Raw genomic sequence first — 15352 nt, 5'->3', positions numbered from 1 at the left:
ACGGGCTTAGGGTTAGATTAGCCTGTGGTCCAACAAATGTTCCTCTTTTTGGAAGAAGATGACCAGTAAGTGGCTTTCATACAACTAAGCTACAGAGGCAGAATTCAATTTGCAGCAGTGACTCTCAAATGAAACTGCATCGGCAAAAATATCCTACCAAAAATGTTCGTTAGTCACTCACTGACTTATAAATGTATAATATTAAGAGTAGCACTTTACCCCAACATGTTCTGAAGCATTTTCAGTTCTTCATCTCACTTGGTTATTTCAATATTTATATTCATCTATGAACACAGTTAGGGAAAGATTTTCGTGAATCAAGAGTGCAGAAAACTTATGATTCGTCTGGCAGTAGTTTAGGTGTCACCAGTTTAGTTTAGTCCATTCTGCTGGCTCCTCAAAAGCACTTAAATATTTCTAGAATATGACCCCTTAGCATTATGTTACTCTATGTGTATGTTGGGGGTTGTGGTGATACCCTAGACACTGGACTGTCTCCAGGGCTTTTAGGATCATCTACAAAATACAGGATTGCAAGCTGATCTTTTCTTTGGGGGAAAAACACTTAATACATTACAAAATCAGACACGCTCTTTTTGCTCATTTATGCAGCCATATTTTTGGTGGTGTTTTAAATTATGAAATGTTTACTATATTTTGAGGGTAAAAGTAATCAAAAGCCTAAGACCTCAAAGAAATTCGAAGAGATATAAAGAAATCAGACCGTTAAAAGATGCTCTGGTAAGAAAAAAACCAGAGGACATTAACATTGGTCTGATCTGCAAAACTAGACCGACAGACAGACAGGCCCTGTGCCATGTATAGTTAATTAAGAAGAGGCTGTATGTGTAAGAGCTTGGTCTCTACACTCCAGCTGACCTGGATTCAAATTATTGCTCTGTTACCTACCAACTTTATGACTTTAGGCAAGTTCTTTAACCTCTGAGTTTGCTAACCTATAAGATAAGGATAATTATACCATCTACCTGAAAGGAATAAGTAAGATAATGTATAAAATGCCTTTCGAATAGTACAGTAAACCCCCTACATATGAACCTTCAAGTCGCTAACTTTCAAAGATGTGAACATACGTTCTCATGTCCAATCACGTAAGTTAGTTCACCTGTCTGGTGTACATTGTCACGTGTGTGCATCCTCTACAGGTGGTTGTGCTTTTGTGTACTTTACTGTACGCAACTGTATAGAGTGCAGTAGTACAGTATCTTTATTTCAAGCTAGATCTACAGGAGGACAACTTCACCAAACTCCTTGCTGTGCAGCCCAAGGAGCTTACTAATATAGACCTGATGGAATTGGAGGCCCAGAGAAAGGACGAAGAGAGACAAGAGGAAGAAGAAGTAACTGAAGAGCCGAAGAGATTCACGATGCAGGAAATGGCAAGGGGATTTTCTTTATTTGAGGAGGCACTGTTAGTTTCTGAGGCACGGGACCTGAATGTAGAACAGTACATGAAGGTTGCAATAGCCGTTCAGAATGCAATCCATTCTGATGCAATACTGTGTGATCTATGACGAGAAAAAAAGAGCTACTACCCAGACATCACTGGATCGTTTTTTCAAGAGGGTAGATAGAATTGGATCCAGCAAAGAACCAGAACCTGTGCCATCAGCATCAGGCATGAGTGAAATTGCAGCTTGCCCTCCATCTCCTATTGCTGATGACCCTTCAGCTCTACCATCTCCCACCTCCTCTCCCTCCTCCAGTCACTAACTCTGCTTGCCTGTTCACTTGATGCTGGCCCCTGTATGCCAGCTGTTGTACTGCACTACTGTACTTTTCAAGGTACTGTACTGTAAGATTAAAAATGTTTATTTTTGTTTGTTTGTTTTTTATGTTTTATTTGTGTGAAAAGTATTATAAACCTATTACAGTACAGTACTATATAGCTGATTGTGTTAGTTGGGTACCTAGGCTAACTTTGTTGGACTTAGCAAACAAATTGGACTTAACGAATGCACTCTTGCAACAGAGCTCATTTGTATGTAGGGGACTTACTGTACTTGGCACATAGAAACTATTCCATTCATGTTGGATATCATTTTTAAAATATCTAAAGTCACATTATAAGATTTGTGTGAATTTTGACTCATTTTTATGTTACTGATAATGATTCATTTTTTTACTTTTGTACAGCAAGAGATTTTCATATTTCTTGACTTTTCCAAACAGCCCTGGAGGAGGCTGGTACAAGTATCGTTATTAGCAATTTGCAGATGAGGAAATAGAAATCCACCCAGGGAACTGATTTGCCCATCATCACTTAAATCTCACCAAGTTCAAAAGCTCAGTACTCTGCTTCCAGTTTCAGGGATAGTCTTACCTGCCACTATTTTCAACTACTCTGAGTAAACAGACACGGCTTTCAAAGTATTGTCGGCCTGCCACAAATATTGTTCTCGCTGTACAAGATTTATTTATTGTTAGAACTTTGATAGAAATAGTATGGCTAAAGGATTACAATCAAGTTTTGTTTTATATTTCCTTCTTGATCAAGTTAAACATTGCCTTCTGCCTGTGCTCTCTCATTTACACTAATTAGTGGCTTAGCTTTAGAGCCAAGATAACTCTAACCTAGATAATCGTGACTTTTGATTGGTGCCCTATAGATGGGTGTGTTTCTGAGAAGGCTTTTCTCCTCCCTGGTGGAGCCCCTCATGCCGTGGAGCCTCAGCCACGCCCAGGAAGTGGTGCTCTAGGACGGAAATTATATAGCCTCTCTTACCACCAACCCGGGGTGCGAGGACTGCCACCCAGAGGGATGGCAAAAAGCAGGAGGGGACAGGTGGGAGAACTGACCCTGTGTTCTCAAGGTAACAGCATGCAACCCTTGCTTTTTGTTTTCAAGGACAGTGGTTCTTTAAAGCTTTCTCTGGTTATCATTAGAACAATAAGCATTCGTCACAGATTGGCTTACGTTCATTAGGAATAACATCATCAGAGATACAATTTGAAACATAAATATATAGTTCTGCAAAACACAATGAAAATTTCCAGTTGATAGCAAAGTCTCACCAACCTGAAGCTGTTTTTTTAAAGAAAATTATCTTCCATCATGTTCCATTCCCCACCGTGACTCTGTCTTCCAAGTAAGCTTTAAAAAGAGCTTTGGAAATTTTTCTCAGAGTCTTGATACAATCTTGACCTAACGTGGCTGTTATTGTCTTAATTTTAACCTTTCGCAAAGGTATTGGTTGTGAACTGGAGGTGAGACTTTGAAAATGTCTCTCTTTGCAGTGCTGCATTTTCAGTAGCATTTCTATCCTGCTCTACTCAGGGAGAGGAATCTCAGATTCTTCTTATCTATGTCACCAACACAGCTCTAAAAGACAGGAGCAAGGTATATGCAATGAAATTGTGTATGCTATTTTATTTTTTTCCTTTTATATTATTGTCATATACCCATTCTAGTAGATTTTTTTTTTTTTTTTTTTTGCGGTACGTGGGCCTCTCACTGTTGTGGCCTCTCCTGCTGCGGAGCACAGGCTCCAGATGCGCAGGCTCAGCGGCCATGGCTCACGGGCCCAGCTGGTCCGCGGCATGCGGGATCCTCCCAGACCAGGGCACAAACCCGTGTCCCGTGCATTGGCAGGCGGACTCCCAACCACTGTGCCACCAGGGAAGCCCATCTAGTAGAAATTTAAACAAAAAGTATTCAAACATAATATTTTCAAAGAGCAATAGCTTGGTTTACATAGAACATAGCACTTCCAGCAGGTTTTCACATTCAGATGTTTATACAGCAAAGTCGAAGTTATATGCTTTGAGCCAACCATTAAAAATGTTCCTACCTCTGTAGTCTGGGATTTGTACCACTCTTTTTTTTTAGCCAGTGTTTTCTTCAGTTTCCATCTGCTAATTAGTTACACGGTAATGTTTTTTATAAACATATTGAACATTATTATTGTGACAAGTTTTTAAGGAAATACTCAATATGTCAATATTTTATAATCCACCTTTTTTTGGTTTGTGATTTGACTCTTTTTGTTATAATCTAATTTACACTGTAGGGAATTGAATGGAGTTTTGCAACCACAAATCTCACATGTTCTTAGAAAGTTCTTGAAAGTAAATATGGACTTTTCTGAGTATATAGTATGATTAAACATTTATTAAAAGCTACTTTTAATTGGAAGAATAACAAAAACATCTGTATCACAGAAATGTGTGTGCTTTGTAGTTATTTGGTTACAAAATTATAACACTTATCAAAAGTTAAATGAAAATAAGGGGGAAAAGACCTGAGAGACATTTCACTAAGAACAGTATAAAGAGACATATGTAAAATGTTAAACTCATTCAAAATTAGACAAATGCAAATTAAAACAAAACTGAGATACAATAGCCAGAGAAGTCCACATTATTTTTTGTGAGTGTGATAAGAACATTTAACATAAGATATACCCTCTAGGGCTTCCCTGGTGGCGCAGTGGTTGAGAGTCCGCCTGCCAGTGCAGGGGACACAGGTTCGTGCCCCAGTCTGGGAAGATCCCACATGCCGTGGAGCGGCTGGGCCCGTGAGCCAGGACCGCTGAGCCTGCGCGTCTGGAGCCTGTGCTCCGCAGCAGGAGAGGCCACAACAGTGAGAAGCTTGCGTACTGCAAAAAAAAAAAAAAAAAAAAAAAGATATAACCTCTAAGCAAAATGTTAAGCATACAATACAGTGTTGTTAACCATAGGCACTGCGCTGTATGAAGACCTCAAGGATGTGTTCATCTTCTATAACTGAATCTTTGTACCCTTTCACTAATACCTCCCTTTTTCCCTCTTTCCCCAGCCATTCTACTCTCTGCTTCTATGAAATTGACTATTTTAGATTCCTCATATAAGTGGGATCATACAGTATTTGTCCTTCAGTGTCTGGCTTATTATACTTAACATAATATCCTCCGGGTTCAACCATGTTGCCACAAATGGCATGATCCCCTTCTTTTTTCAGGCTGAAAAATATCCCATTGTATATAAATATCATATTTTATTTTCCATTCATTCATTTGTGGACATTTAGGTTGCTTCTGTGTCTTAGCTATTGTGACTAATACTGCATTGACCATGGTAGAATATGTATCTCTTTGAGATCCTTATTTCAATTCCTTTAGATATATACCCAGAAGTGGGATTGATGGGTCATATGATAGTTCTATTTTTAATTTTTTTAGGAACCTTCAAGTGTTTTCCATAGTGACTGCACCAATTTACATTCATACCATCAGTGTACAAGGGTTCTCTCCTCTACATCCTCAACAAAACTTACCTTTTTTTTTTTTTTTAATAATAGCCATTCTAACAGGTGTGAGGTGATATCTCATTGTGATTTTGATTTGCATTTGAAAATCAAATGATAATTAGTGATGTTGAGGACCTTTTCATATACCTGTTGGCCATTCGTTAGTCTTCTTTGGAGAAATGTCTGTTTGGTCACATGTCCATCTTTTAATCAGGTTATTTCTTTTTTTGCTTTGAGTTTTAGGAGTGTATTATATATTTTGGATACTAACCCTTTATCCAGTATATGGCTTACAAATATTTTCTCCCATTCCTTTGTTGATTGTTTTCTTTACTGTGCATTAGCTTTTTAGTTTGATAATTTGCCTGTTTTTGCTTATGTTATCTGTGCTTTTGGTGTCATATCTAAGAAATCGTTGCCAAGGCAAAGTTAAGAAGCTTTCTCTCTGTATTTTCTCCCAGGAGTTTCACAGTTTCATGTCTTAAGTTTAAGTATTTAATGAGTTTTGAGTTGATTTTTTGTATATGGTGTAAAACAAGGGTCCAGTTTAATTCTTTTGCTTATGGATATCCAGTTTTCCCAGCACCATTTATTGAAGGGACTGTCCCTTCCTCGTATATTCTTGTCACCCTTGTTGAAGATTAGTTGACCATATATGTGTGGGTTTATTTCTGGGATCACTATTCTGTTTCATTAGTCTAGCTGTCTGTTTTGATGCCAGTGCCAGATTGATTTAATTACCACAGCTTAGTTATATACATATTTTGATATCAGAAAGTGTGATGCCTTCAGCTTTGTTCTTCTTAAGAACACTTTATTTATTTATTTATTTTTACATCTTTATTGGAGTATAATTGCTTTACAATGGTGTGTTAGTTTCTGCTTTATAACAAAGTGAATCAGTTATACATATACATATGTTCCCATATCTCTTCCCTCTTGCATCTCCCTCCCCCGCACCCTCCCTATCCCAGTCACAAAGCGCCGAGCTGATTTAAGAGCACTTTAGCTATCTGGGATCTTTCGTGGTTCCATGTGAGTTTTAGGATTGTTTTTTCTATTCCTATAAAAAAAGGTTCAATGGAATTTTGATAGGGTTTGTGTTGAATGTGTAAGATTGTTTTGGCTAGTATGGACATTTAACAATATGAATTCTTCCAATCCATGACACCAGGTATCTTTCCATTTATTTGTGACTACTTTAATTTCTTTCATCATGTTTTATACTTACAGTTTACAGGACTTTCACCTGTTTGGTTAAATTTACTTCTAAGAATTTTTACTCTTTTTAATACTATTGTAAATGAGATTGTTTCTTAATTTCTTTTTCAGATTGTTTGTGTGTAGAAATGCAACTGATTTTTGTATGTTGATTTTATATCCTGCATCTTTGCTGAATTTGTCCATTAGTTCCAATAATTTTTATAGAGTATTTAGGTTTTTCTATGTACAAGATCACATTATCTGCAAAGATAATTTTACCCTTCCACTTTGCATACCATTTATTTCCTTTTCTTGCCTGATTGCTCTGGCAAGGATTTCCATTACCGTGTTGAAAAAAAAGTGATGAGAGAGGGCATCCTTGCTATATTCTGGATTTTAAAGGGAAAGTTTTCAGTTTTTCACCACTGAATATGATGTTAGCTGTGGGCTTCTCACATATGGCCTTTGTTGTGTTGAGGTAAGTTCCTTCTATACCTAATTTGTAAGAATTTTTATCATAAAAGGATGTTGAATTTTGTCAAATGTTTTTTCTGCATCTACGGAGATGATAGATCATGTGATTTTTATCCTTCTCTCTGTTAATTTGGTGTATCACATTGACTGATTTGTGTGTGTTGAACCAACTTTACATCCCAGGGATAAATCCCACTTGGTCACAGTGTGTGGTCCTTTTAATATGCTGTTGAAATTGATGTGCTAATATTTTGTGGATAATTTTCGCATCCATGTTTATCAAGGATATTGGCCTATATTTTTCTTTGCGTATGGTGTCTTTTTCTGCCTTAGATATCAGGGTGATACTCTCCTCATAAAATGAGTTTAGAAATGTTCCCCCTTCTATTATTTGAAAGAGTTTAAGAAGACTTGGTTTTAATTCTTCTTTAAACGTTTGATAGAATTAACCTGTAATGCTATCTGTTCCTAGGCTTTTCTTCTTTGGAGGTTGTTGATTACTAATTCAAATTCCTTACTTGTTTTTGGTTTGTTCAAGTTTCCTGTTTCTTCTTGATTCAGTCTTGATAGATTATATGTTTCTAGGAATTTATCCTTTTCTTCTAGGTTGTCTAATTTGTTGATGTATAATTGTTCATTCTAGTCTCTTATGATTCTTTTTTCTTTCCTGTGGCATCAGTTGAAATGTCTCCCTTCCATTTAAATGATTTTATTTATTTGAGTCTTCTTTGTTTTTTTCTTTTTAATCTAACTAAAGTTTTGTCATCTTTTCTAAAAAACAGCTCTTAGTTTCATTGATTTTTTCTATTGTTTTTCTATTTTCTGTTTCAGTTACTTATACTCTAACCTTTATTATTGCCTTTCTTTTTGTAACTTTGAGCTTAGTTCTTCTTTTTCTGGTTCTTTGAGGTGTAATGTTATATTGTTTATTTGAGATTTTTAAAAATTTTTTAATGTAGGTGCTCATTGCTATAAACTTCCTTCTTAGTACTGCTTTCTCTGCATCCCGTAGGTTTTGGTACGTTATGTTTTTTGTTTGTCTCAAGATATTTTCTACTTTCTTTTTGCTTTCATCTTTGATCCGATGTTTGTTCAAGAGTATCTTGTTTAGTCCCCATGTTTTTGTGATTTTTTCTCTTTTTCTTTTGTTATTCATTTCAAGCTTTTTTCTACTGTTGTTGGAAAAGATACTGGGGATGATTTCAATCTTCTTAAATTTGTAAAACTGTTTTTGTGACCTATCTTTCCAAGAGAATGTTTCATGAGTACTTGAGAAGAATGTATAGTCTACTGCTGTTGTATGGAATGTATGTATGTGTCTGTTAGACCCATTTGGTGTTGTTCAAGTCTGCTGTTTCCTAATTTCTTGTCTGGGTGATCTCTCCATTATTCAAAGTACAGCATTGAAATCTCCTATTGTAATTGTGTTGCCATCTATTTCTCCCTACAGAGTCAATGTTTGGATTACATGTTTAGGTGCTCTGATGTTTGGATGCTTATATATTTATAATTGTCCTAGCTTCCTGGTGAATTGACCCTTTCCCATTATGTAATAACCTTCTTTATTCCTTTTGGCAGTTTTTAACATATACTGTAGTTTGTTTGATATAAGTATAGACACCCCTGCTCACTTTTGGTTTTCATTTGCATGGAATGTCTTTTTCTACCCCTTCACTTTCAGCCTATGTGTATCCTTAAATGTAAAATGAGTTTCTTATAGATAGCAAGCATATAGTTGTATCTTGTTGTTTTACCCATTCAGCCACTCTGTGTATTTTGATTGAAGAGTTTAATCCATTTACATTTAAATTAATTACTGATAGGTAATTAATGGAATTCAGAGCTTTTAACCATCTATTTTAAACTTATAACTCCAATCATATACAAAACCCTGCACTTGGACTTCCTACACATACTTTATGTTATTCATGTCATATTTTACCTCTTCTGTACTATATATCCAGTAACAAGTTTTTGTGGTTATAGTTATTATTACTACTTTTCTCTTTTAGATTTTATACTAGCATTAAAAGTTATTTATGTACCACCATTACAGCATTACAGTATTGTTTGTCTACATATTTACCTTTACCAGTGAGATTTATACTTTCGTATACATTTGTGTTGCATTTAGCATCCTTTTGTTTCAACTTGAATTTTCTTTCACACTTCTTGTAAGGCAGGTCTAGTGGTGACAAACTTCCTCAGTTTTAGTTTGTCTGGGAAAGTCTTTATCATGCCTTCATTTTTAAAGGACAGTTTTGCTGTGTATAGTATTCTTGGTTGGCAGTTTTTTCTTTAGCTCTTTGAATATATCTTACCACTCCCTCCAAGCCTCTGAGGTTTCTACTGAGAAATCTGCTAATAGCCTTATTCTTGTATATGATGAGTCACTTTTCTCTTGCTGCTTTCAAAATCCTCTCTCTGTCTTTAATTTTTGACATTTTAGTTATAATGTGTCTCAGAGTAGACCTCTTTTGGTCAACCCATTTGGGATCTTTTGGGCTTCATCAATCTGTATATCCATTTCTTTCAGATTTGGGAAGTTTTCAGCCATTATTTCTTTAAATAAATTTCCTGACCCTTTCCCTTTGCCTTCTCTTTCTGGAACTCCAGAAATATGTATTTGATAATACATATCAAATTGGTTCACTCGAAGATGTACCACAAATCTCATAGGCTTTTCTTCACTCCTTTTCATTCTTTCTTTTTGTTCCTCTGACTAGATAATTTCAAATTACTTGTTTTCAAGTTCATTGATTCTTTCTTCCACTTGATCAAGTCTACTGTTGAAGCTGTCCTTTAAATTTTTTGGTTATTTTGTTCTTCAGCTCCAGAATATTTATTTGGTTCATTTTATGGTTCTCTTTGTTGAACTTCTCATTTTTTTCATATATTTTTTTCCTGATTTCATTTAGTTGTCTGTCTTTGTTCTCTTGTAGCTCACTGAACTACTTTAAAATAATTTTTGAACATTTTTGGGCAATTTATAGATCTCCACTTCTTTGGGATTGTCTATGGGAGCTTTATTTTGTTCTTTTGTTTGGTGTCCTATTTCTAGTTTCTTCATGATCTGGTAATCTTACATTGGTGTTGTGCATTTGAAGAAACTGTCTCTTCTTCCTTTCTTTACAGACTGACTTCAGCAGGGAAAGCCTTCACCAGTCAGCCCAGCCAGATATTCCAGGTGGTCTGGTTGGTAGGATCCATAGGCGGGCTGGCTGGTGGGCCTGCTGCCAGGTTACATGGGCAGGCCACATTATTTTTGAGAACCTCCTAAAAAGTAAATACTCTTTTCACCCATCTAAACAGCAGAGATTTTTCTTAAGTGATTATTGTACTACCTAAAAGGCATTAAAAAATGCCTAGCTGAGTATAAACTAATAAACAGGACATATACAGCCTTGCCCCTGTGGGGTTTACAGTCTAAATAAAGAGGCAGACATTAAGATATTTATATGTGTGGTCATATACACAGTACTAAGTCCTGTGAAATGAAAATACTTGGCATCAGAGAGACTATCTAGGAGGACATAATTTACCCTGGAGGGTCAGGAAATCCCTCTCTATGAAAGTGTGTTTTAGCTTTAGACCTTAGATTCATAAAAAAAATACTACAAATAAAATGTAATCTTTTTTAAATGGGAAATAATTTTGTAGATACGTGTATTTAAATAGTAAACAAATTTGGCATTGATAAATAAAATATGAAATCTAATGTAGAATTAAAATGTAAAATGACATTTATTGCTTTATTTTTTAAAACACATTTTTTATTTAGAACATTTGAAAAATACATAAAACAAAACAAAAATTCCTTGTATCTCATAATTTATACATAACTACTATGAATGTTTTGGCATATTTATTTCCAATTCTTTTTTCTGTGACTAGAAATATTAAAACATTTGGTATCATACTCTACAGTAGTGTCCTACAATTTCACTTTTAATGACATATTTTTACAGTATTTGTGTATGTTTCTAACAGGTAATGTATGTTTACATTATTTCTTTATTTGTTTACAGGCGTTTGCCTGGTGGCCTGATTTATTGGCAGAGCATGCAGAGAAATTTTGGGCTTTATTCACAGTGGATATGGATACTGCACTGGAAGCACAACCACAAGACTCCTGGGACAGTTTTCCTCTTTTCCAGCTGCTCAACAATTTCCTCCGAAATGACGGTAAGCACTTGCATTTTCTTTACTGTAGAAATGGGGAGGAGGGGAGAACTTTGTGTGTGTGAGTCTGGATTTACAGAGCTCTAGCAGTCACCCAACAAGAATCAACACGAGTAACGTTAACGTTTGCTCAGTCTCCCCAGGTATATCTGGCCCGGGTCTGGGCGAGACCAGCAACACTCTCACATTGCTCCACTGGCCTCTAAAGTTGCTCTCTTTCTACCCTCCTGCTTCATCAGGCGCTGACAACATAGGCACCTTCTCAGTGTACCTGTGAATCAGAAAATCTTCAAAGGTTAACATTTCTAAAGTACCTGAGAATTTAAGATCTCTGAAAGACACCTTAGAAACTTATTATTCTAGACATCATGCCATGTTACTTAGAAACTTGTTATTCTAGACATCATGCCATGTTAAGGCTTCTACTAATACACACTGTGCTAATATTGTTTGCCTGAAGAGATTCGGTTTTACAGATGATAGGAATATTGCCCTGTGGTATTGCTTCCTCTCTCAGTATTTAGAAATTGAAGAGAATGTAAAGGTTCTCTGTTGAGATATTTTTTTCCAATGCAGTAATAACTTTTATAATTATTCTGGTACATGGTCTTCTAGCAGCCAGTATAAACCTAGTTTTTCGTCAGGATTTTTGGAGGCATTTCTTAGCATACAGATTCCTGTGGGCCTTTCCTCTGATGATTCTTTTTGAAGTTTCCCTTTAACTCAGGTTTGGTTTCTACTGACAGCCTTTTGCTTCAACACTTGCAGTGGTCTTGGGGTCACTAATTCCCTATTGTATTACACTACTCTCAATATAAACCAGGTTGAACTCTGCCTCTGTCTAACCTCTGGTTCTTTTTTTTTTTTTTTAGCTTTTTTTTTTTAATTTATATATTTAAAAAAATTTTTTTTATTAGTTTCTGCTTTATAACAAAGTGAATCAGTCATACATATACATCTGTTCCCATATCCCTTCCCTCTTGCCTCTCCCTCCCTCCCACCCTCCCTATCCCACCCCTCCAGGCGGTCACAAAACACCATAACCTCTGGTTCTGACTTGTTCTGCCTGATCCATGGAATGGCCTTCTTTTGTTGCATAAGTTCTTCTCCCAGCTGTTATTCCCAGTCATTTAACTCTTTCTCATGTGATAGCATTTTCATGCCCATCACCATTTTTATCACCTTCCTCTAAGAAGGTCTCACTCCAGTTTTCAATATTGCTCTGGAGTGTGGTGCTAAGAAGTACACAGTGCCCACAACGTTACCTGGGTAACCTAGGCCCCAAGGAGAGCTGCCTGCCTTCTGCCCTGTCTTCCTGCAGCCCACAGCTGCCCTCTCTCCCAAGAGCTTAGTCACACTGGTGATACAGTTCACACTTGCTGTCTTTTAAAACTCCAGATCTCTTTGCTCCTCTCTTTCCAGGATATCACTACTCTGTATTTCCAGGTTTAAATTTAAATCATTTTTTTGACATTTATCTTTGTTTTTTTAAAAATTACTCTCTTGATTTTGTTCATCACCTTAGTCTATCATTTCTTACCTTCCTTTGGTTATTCATCCCTTTGAGTCTATGATAAAACTACAACTGTTTTACTGGAAAAAAACAGCTACATGAAATGTGTGTAATATTGGACTCCCTGTGGACATCTGGATTTGGGACACCAGGGTAAGAACCTTTGTTATACTAATTAATAACATGTTATACTAATTACATAAGAGAGAGAGGCATCATATTATACTAATTAATAACATGGGCTTTGGTGCCAGACAGATTCACATCTGTCTCTGCTGCTCACTACTTGACCTTTGACAATAGCTTAACCTCAGTAAACTTTAGGTTCTTCATCTATAAAAGAAAGAAATAATAGTACCTACAGTGTCATTGGTGGTGAGGATTAAAGAAGGTAATAGCTCATGTATAATGAATGCTAAATAAATATTATAGATATTAATCGGTTACAATTTCAATCTTGATTTTTTTAGCCATCTTATTCATTCTCTTATCCAATTTCATTTCCAAAAGGTCTTATTAAAAAGCCAGAGAACTAAGCTACAATTCCTAGTTCAGATTCAACAACAATATCTGCTCTCAGGAGTTGCTATACCCACAGTTATCCGTATGTGAATCGTTTCTTCTGAAAATTGTCCTCAGACAGCTTTTACATTCCAGTTTGGTTCCCTCCTGCCAGCTAGCAGACCTCAAATGACCTTCTTCTTTCCCAGTCTCTTATCATCATTTTTTTTCTGCTAAGAAATTACAAATGAGGTTTAATATTTTCTTACGACAAATATATATCAATAAACTTGCTGCCAAAAATAAATACATGTACAATGTTATACATTTAGTCCCTAAATGAGAATAAATAAACATAGGATTATTTCTAACATTGCTCTTCTCCACTTGCATGAAAACTCAAGAATTGACCATATTTAGATTTCTTCGGAGGTTTGTTCAAAGATGAAGGTATTTATTTATTTATTTATTTATTTTTTTTTTCTAAGAAGATGTTGGGGGTAGGAGTTTTTATTAATTTATTTATTTATTTTTGCTGTGTTGCGTCTTCATTTCTGTGTGAGGGCTTTCTCTAGTTGTGGCAAGAGGGGCCCACTCTTCATCGCGGTGCACAGGCCTCTCACTATCGCAGCCTCTTGTTGCGGAGCACAGGCTCCAGACGCGCAGGCTCAGTAGTCGTGGCTCACGGACCTGGTTGCTCCGCGGCATGTGGGATCCTCCCAGACCAGGGCTCGAACCCGTGTCCCTTGCATTAGCAGGCAGATTCTCAACCACTGCGCCACCAGGGAAGCCCGAAGGTATTTATTAATATTCTCAGTGAAATAGTAAAGATGAGTCATTTAACTTATTCAATATATTAGAATTTATTTATAAGGAAAATAAATATGCTGTAGATTTCTTAGAAATTTTCTTGGGGGAACCTCTACTATAATGCCAATGAATTAACATCTTTTAAAATTTATTTTTAAGAAGAGCTCTTACATTCAAGTGTAATTTTATGAGTCATATCAAAAAGAACACTAAAAAGAGAATAACAGAAATGTGATTTTTAGCCAAATATTTAATTCAAAAGAATATCACATTCCTCTCCTGTTTTAAACCATTTTTATAATATTGGCTACTATTAAATGCATAAAGTATTGTGTTATGTCATTTTGGTATACATTACTCAATCACACAGAAGCATTGATTAATGATTTCTTTTGAATGTTATCCATTTGGGGGGGTAAGTCTAGATCTAGACTTTGATTTTGCAGTGATTAACATATTTTAGAAAACATCAATTATTTCAGAGAAAAACAGCTCCTCTATATAGTGAGGTAAATAGAAAAGTTCTCCAGTGCTGTAATTTCCTTTTGGTACTGGGAGAACAGTGTGGTCTGGGGAATTGAAATAGAATGCAGTAACTTTCAACTCAAACTCACAAGTTACTATCCAAAGCCAAGACCACTTAGTAATATCTCAGTAGTTGGTAAGACATATTTTTTTTGCTATTAATATCACCCTTGATAATAAAGAATATTGTTAATAATTATGTTTGTTTCATTAAATTCCTGAAATATTCAGATGGTGATTTAGTGAATTCAATTCAAATGTTAAATGTCAACCTATAGCTGCCCCCAAATTGTCCTTTTGGAAAGCTTATAGGAAAACATAAAACTTCTGTCCTTTTACCACCACCTCCCAAAGAAAGATTCTTACATCACTGCCATGGCCTGACAGTTTTTACCATATTGACCCAACTAGAGGTACAGTCCAAATTCTAATTAATTTAAACCTTAACTAGCCAGGGATAAAATAGGAACAGATTGCTCCAAAATGTCCAATCTTGTTAAGGGAGATAATTTGCTGGATAACAGTGCTTACTATTACCCCACACGTGTCATACCACTAATTATATAGAGATTTTAAATGGTTGTGATTTATTACTAATAATGTCACATACTTATGTCTGCTTTTCCAAAATAAAAATTACTAACACGTCTCTAACAGAAATATTGTTAGATTTGTGCTTTATTTGTGCCTTGAAAGCTTTATAGCTGAGTTGTTTGGGGTTTTTTTTTTTTTTTTAATGAATAATTTAGATGTTCCTGCTGGATGTTTACCATCTTTATTTTGTTAAAATATTTATGCTTTGATATTTAAAAATAGGTGTTTATCTTTAGGGGAGCAGAGAGGATCTTAGACAAACGTCTTCATTTTCCAGCTGAATAAACTAAACCCCTAGGAGGCGA

The 15352-nt window shown here is 35.8% G+C and overlaps 1 protein-coding gene across 2 annotated transcripts in view; it reads left to right on the top strand.

Moving 5' to 3' along the window:
• Nucleotides 1–15352, top strand: part of CADPS2 (calcium dependent secretion activator 2) — a 493834-nt gene that overhangs the window by 403209 nt on the left and 75273 nt on the right. For both annotated transcript variants that reach the window (XM_060108899.1, XM_060108898.1), the window contains one exon: nucleotides 10951–11107. In XM_060108899.1, coding sequence (XP_059964882.1) covers nucleotides 10951–11107 — 157 coding nt within the window. The remainder of the gene's footprint in view (nucleotides 1–10950; nucleotides 11108–15352) is intronic.

The sequence above is a fragment of the Mesoplodon densirostris genome, chromosome 9, assembly GCF_025265405.1.
Source record: "Mesoplodon densirostris isolate mMesDen1 chromosome 9, mMesDen1 primary haplotype, whole genome shotgun sequence".
Lineage (NCBI taxonomy): Eukaryota > Metazoa > Chordata > Mammalia > Artiodactyla > Ziphiidae > Mesoplodon > Mesoplodon densirostris.
The sequence above is the reverse complement of the archived record's forward strand: the minus strand, read 5'-3'. Positions and strand labels throughout refer to the sequence as shown.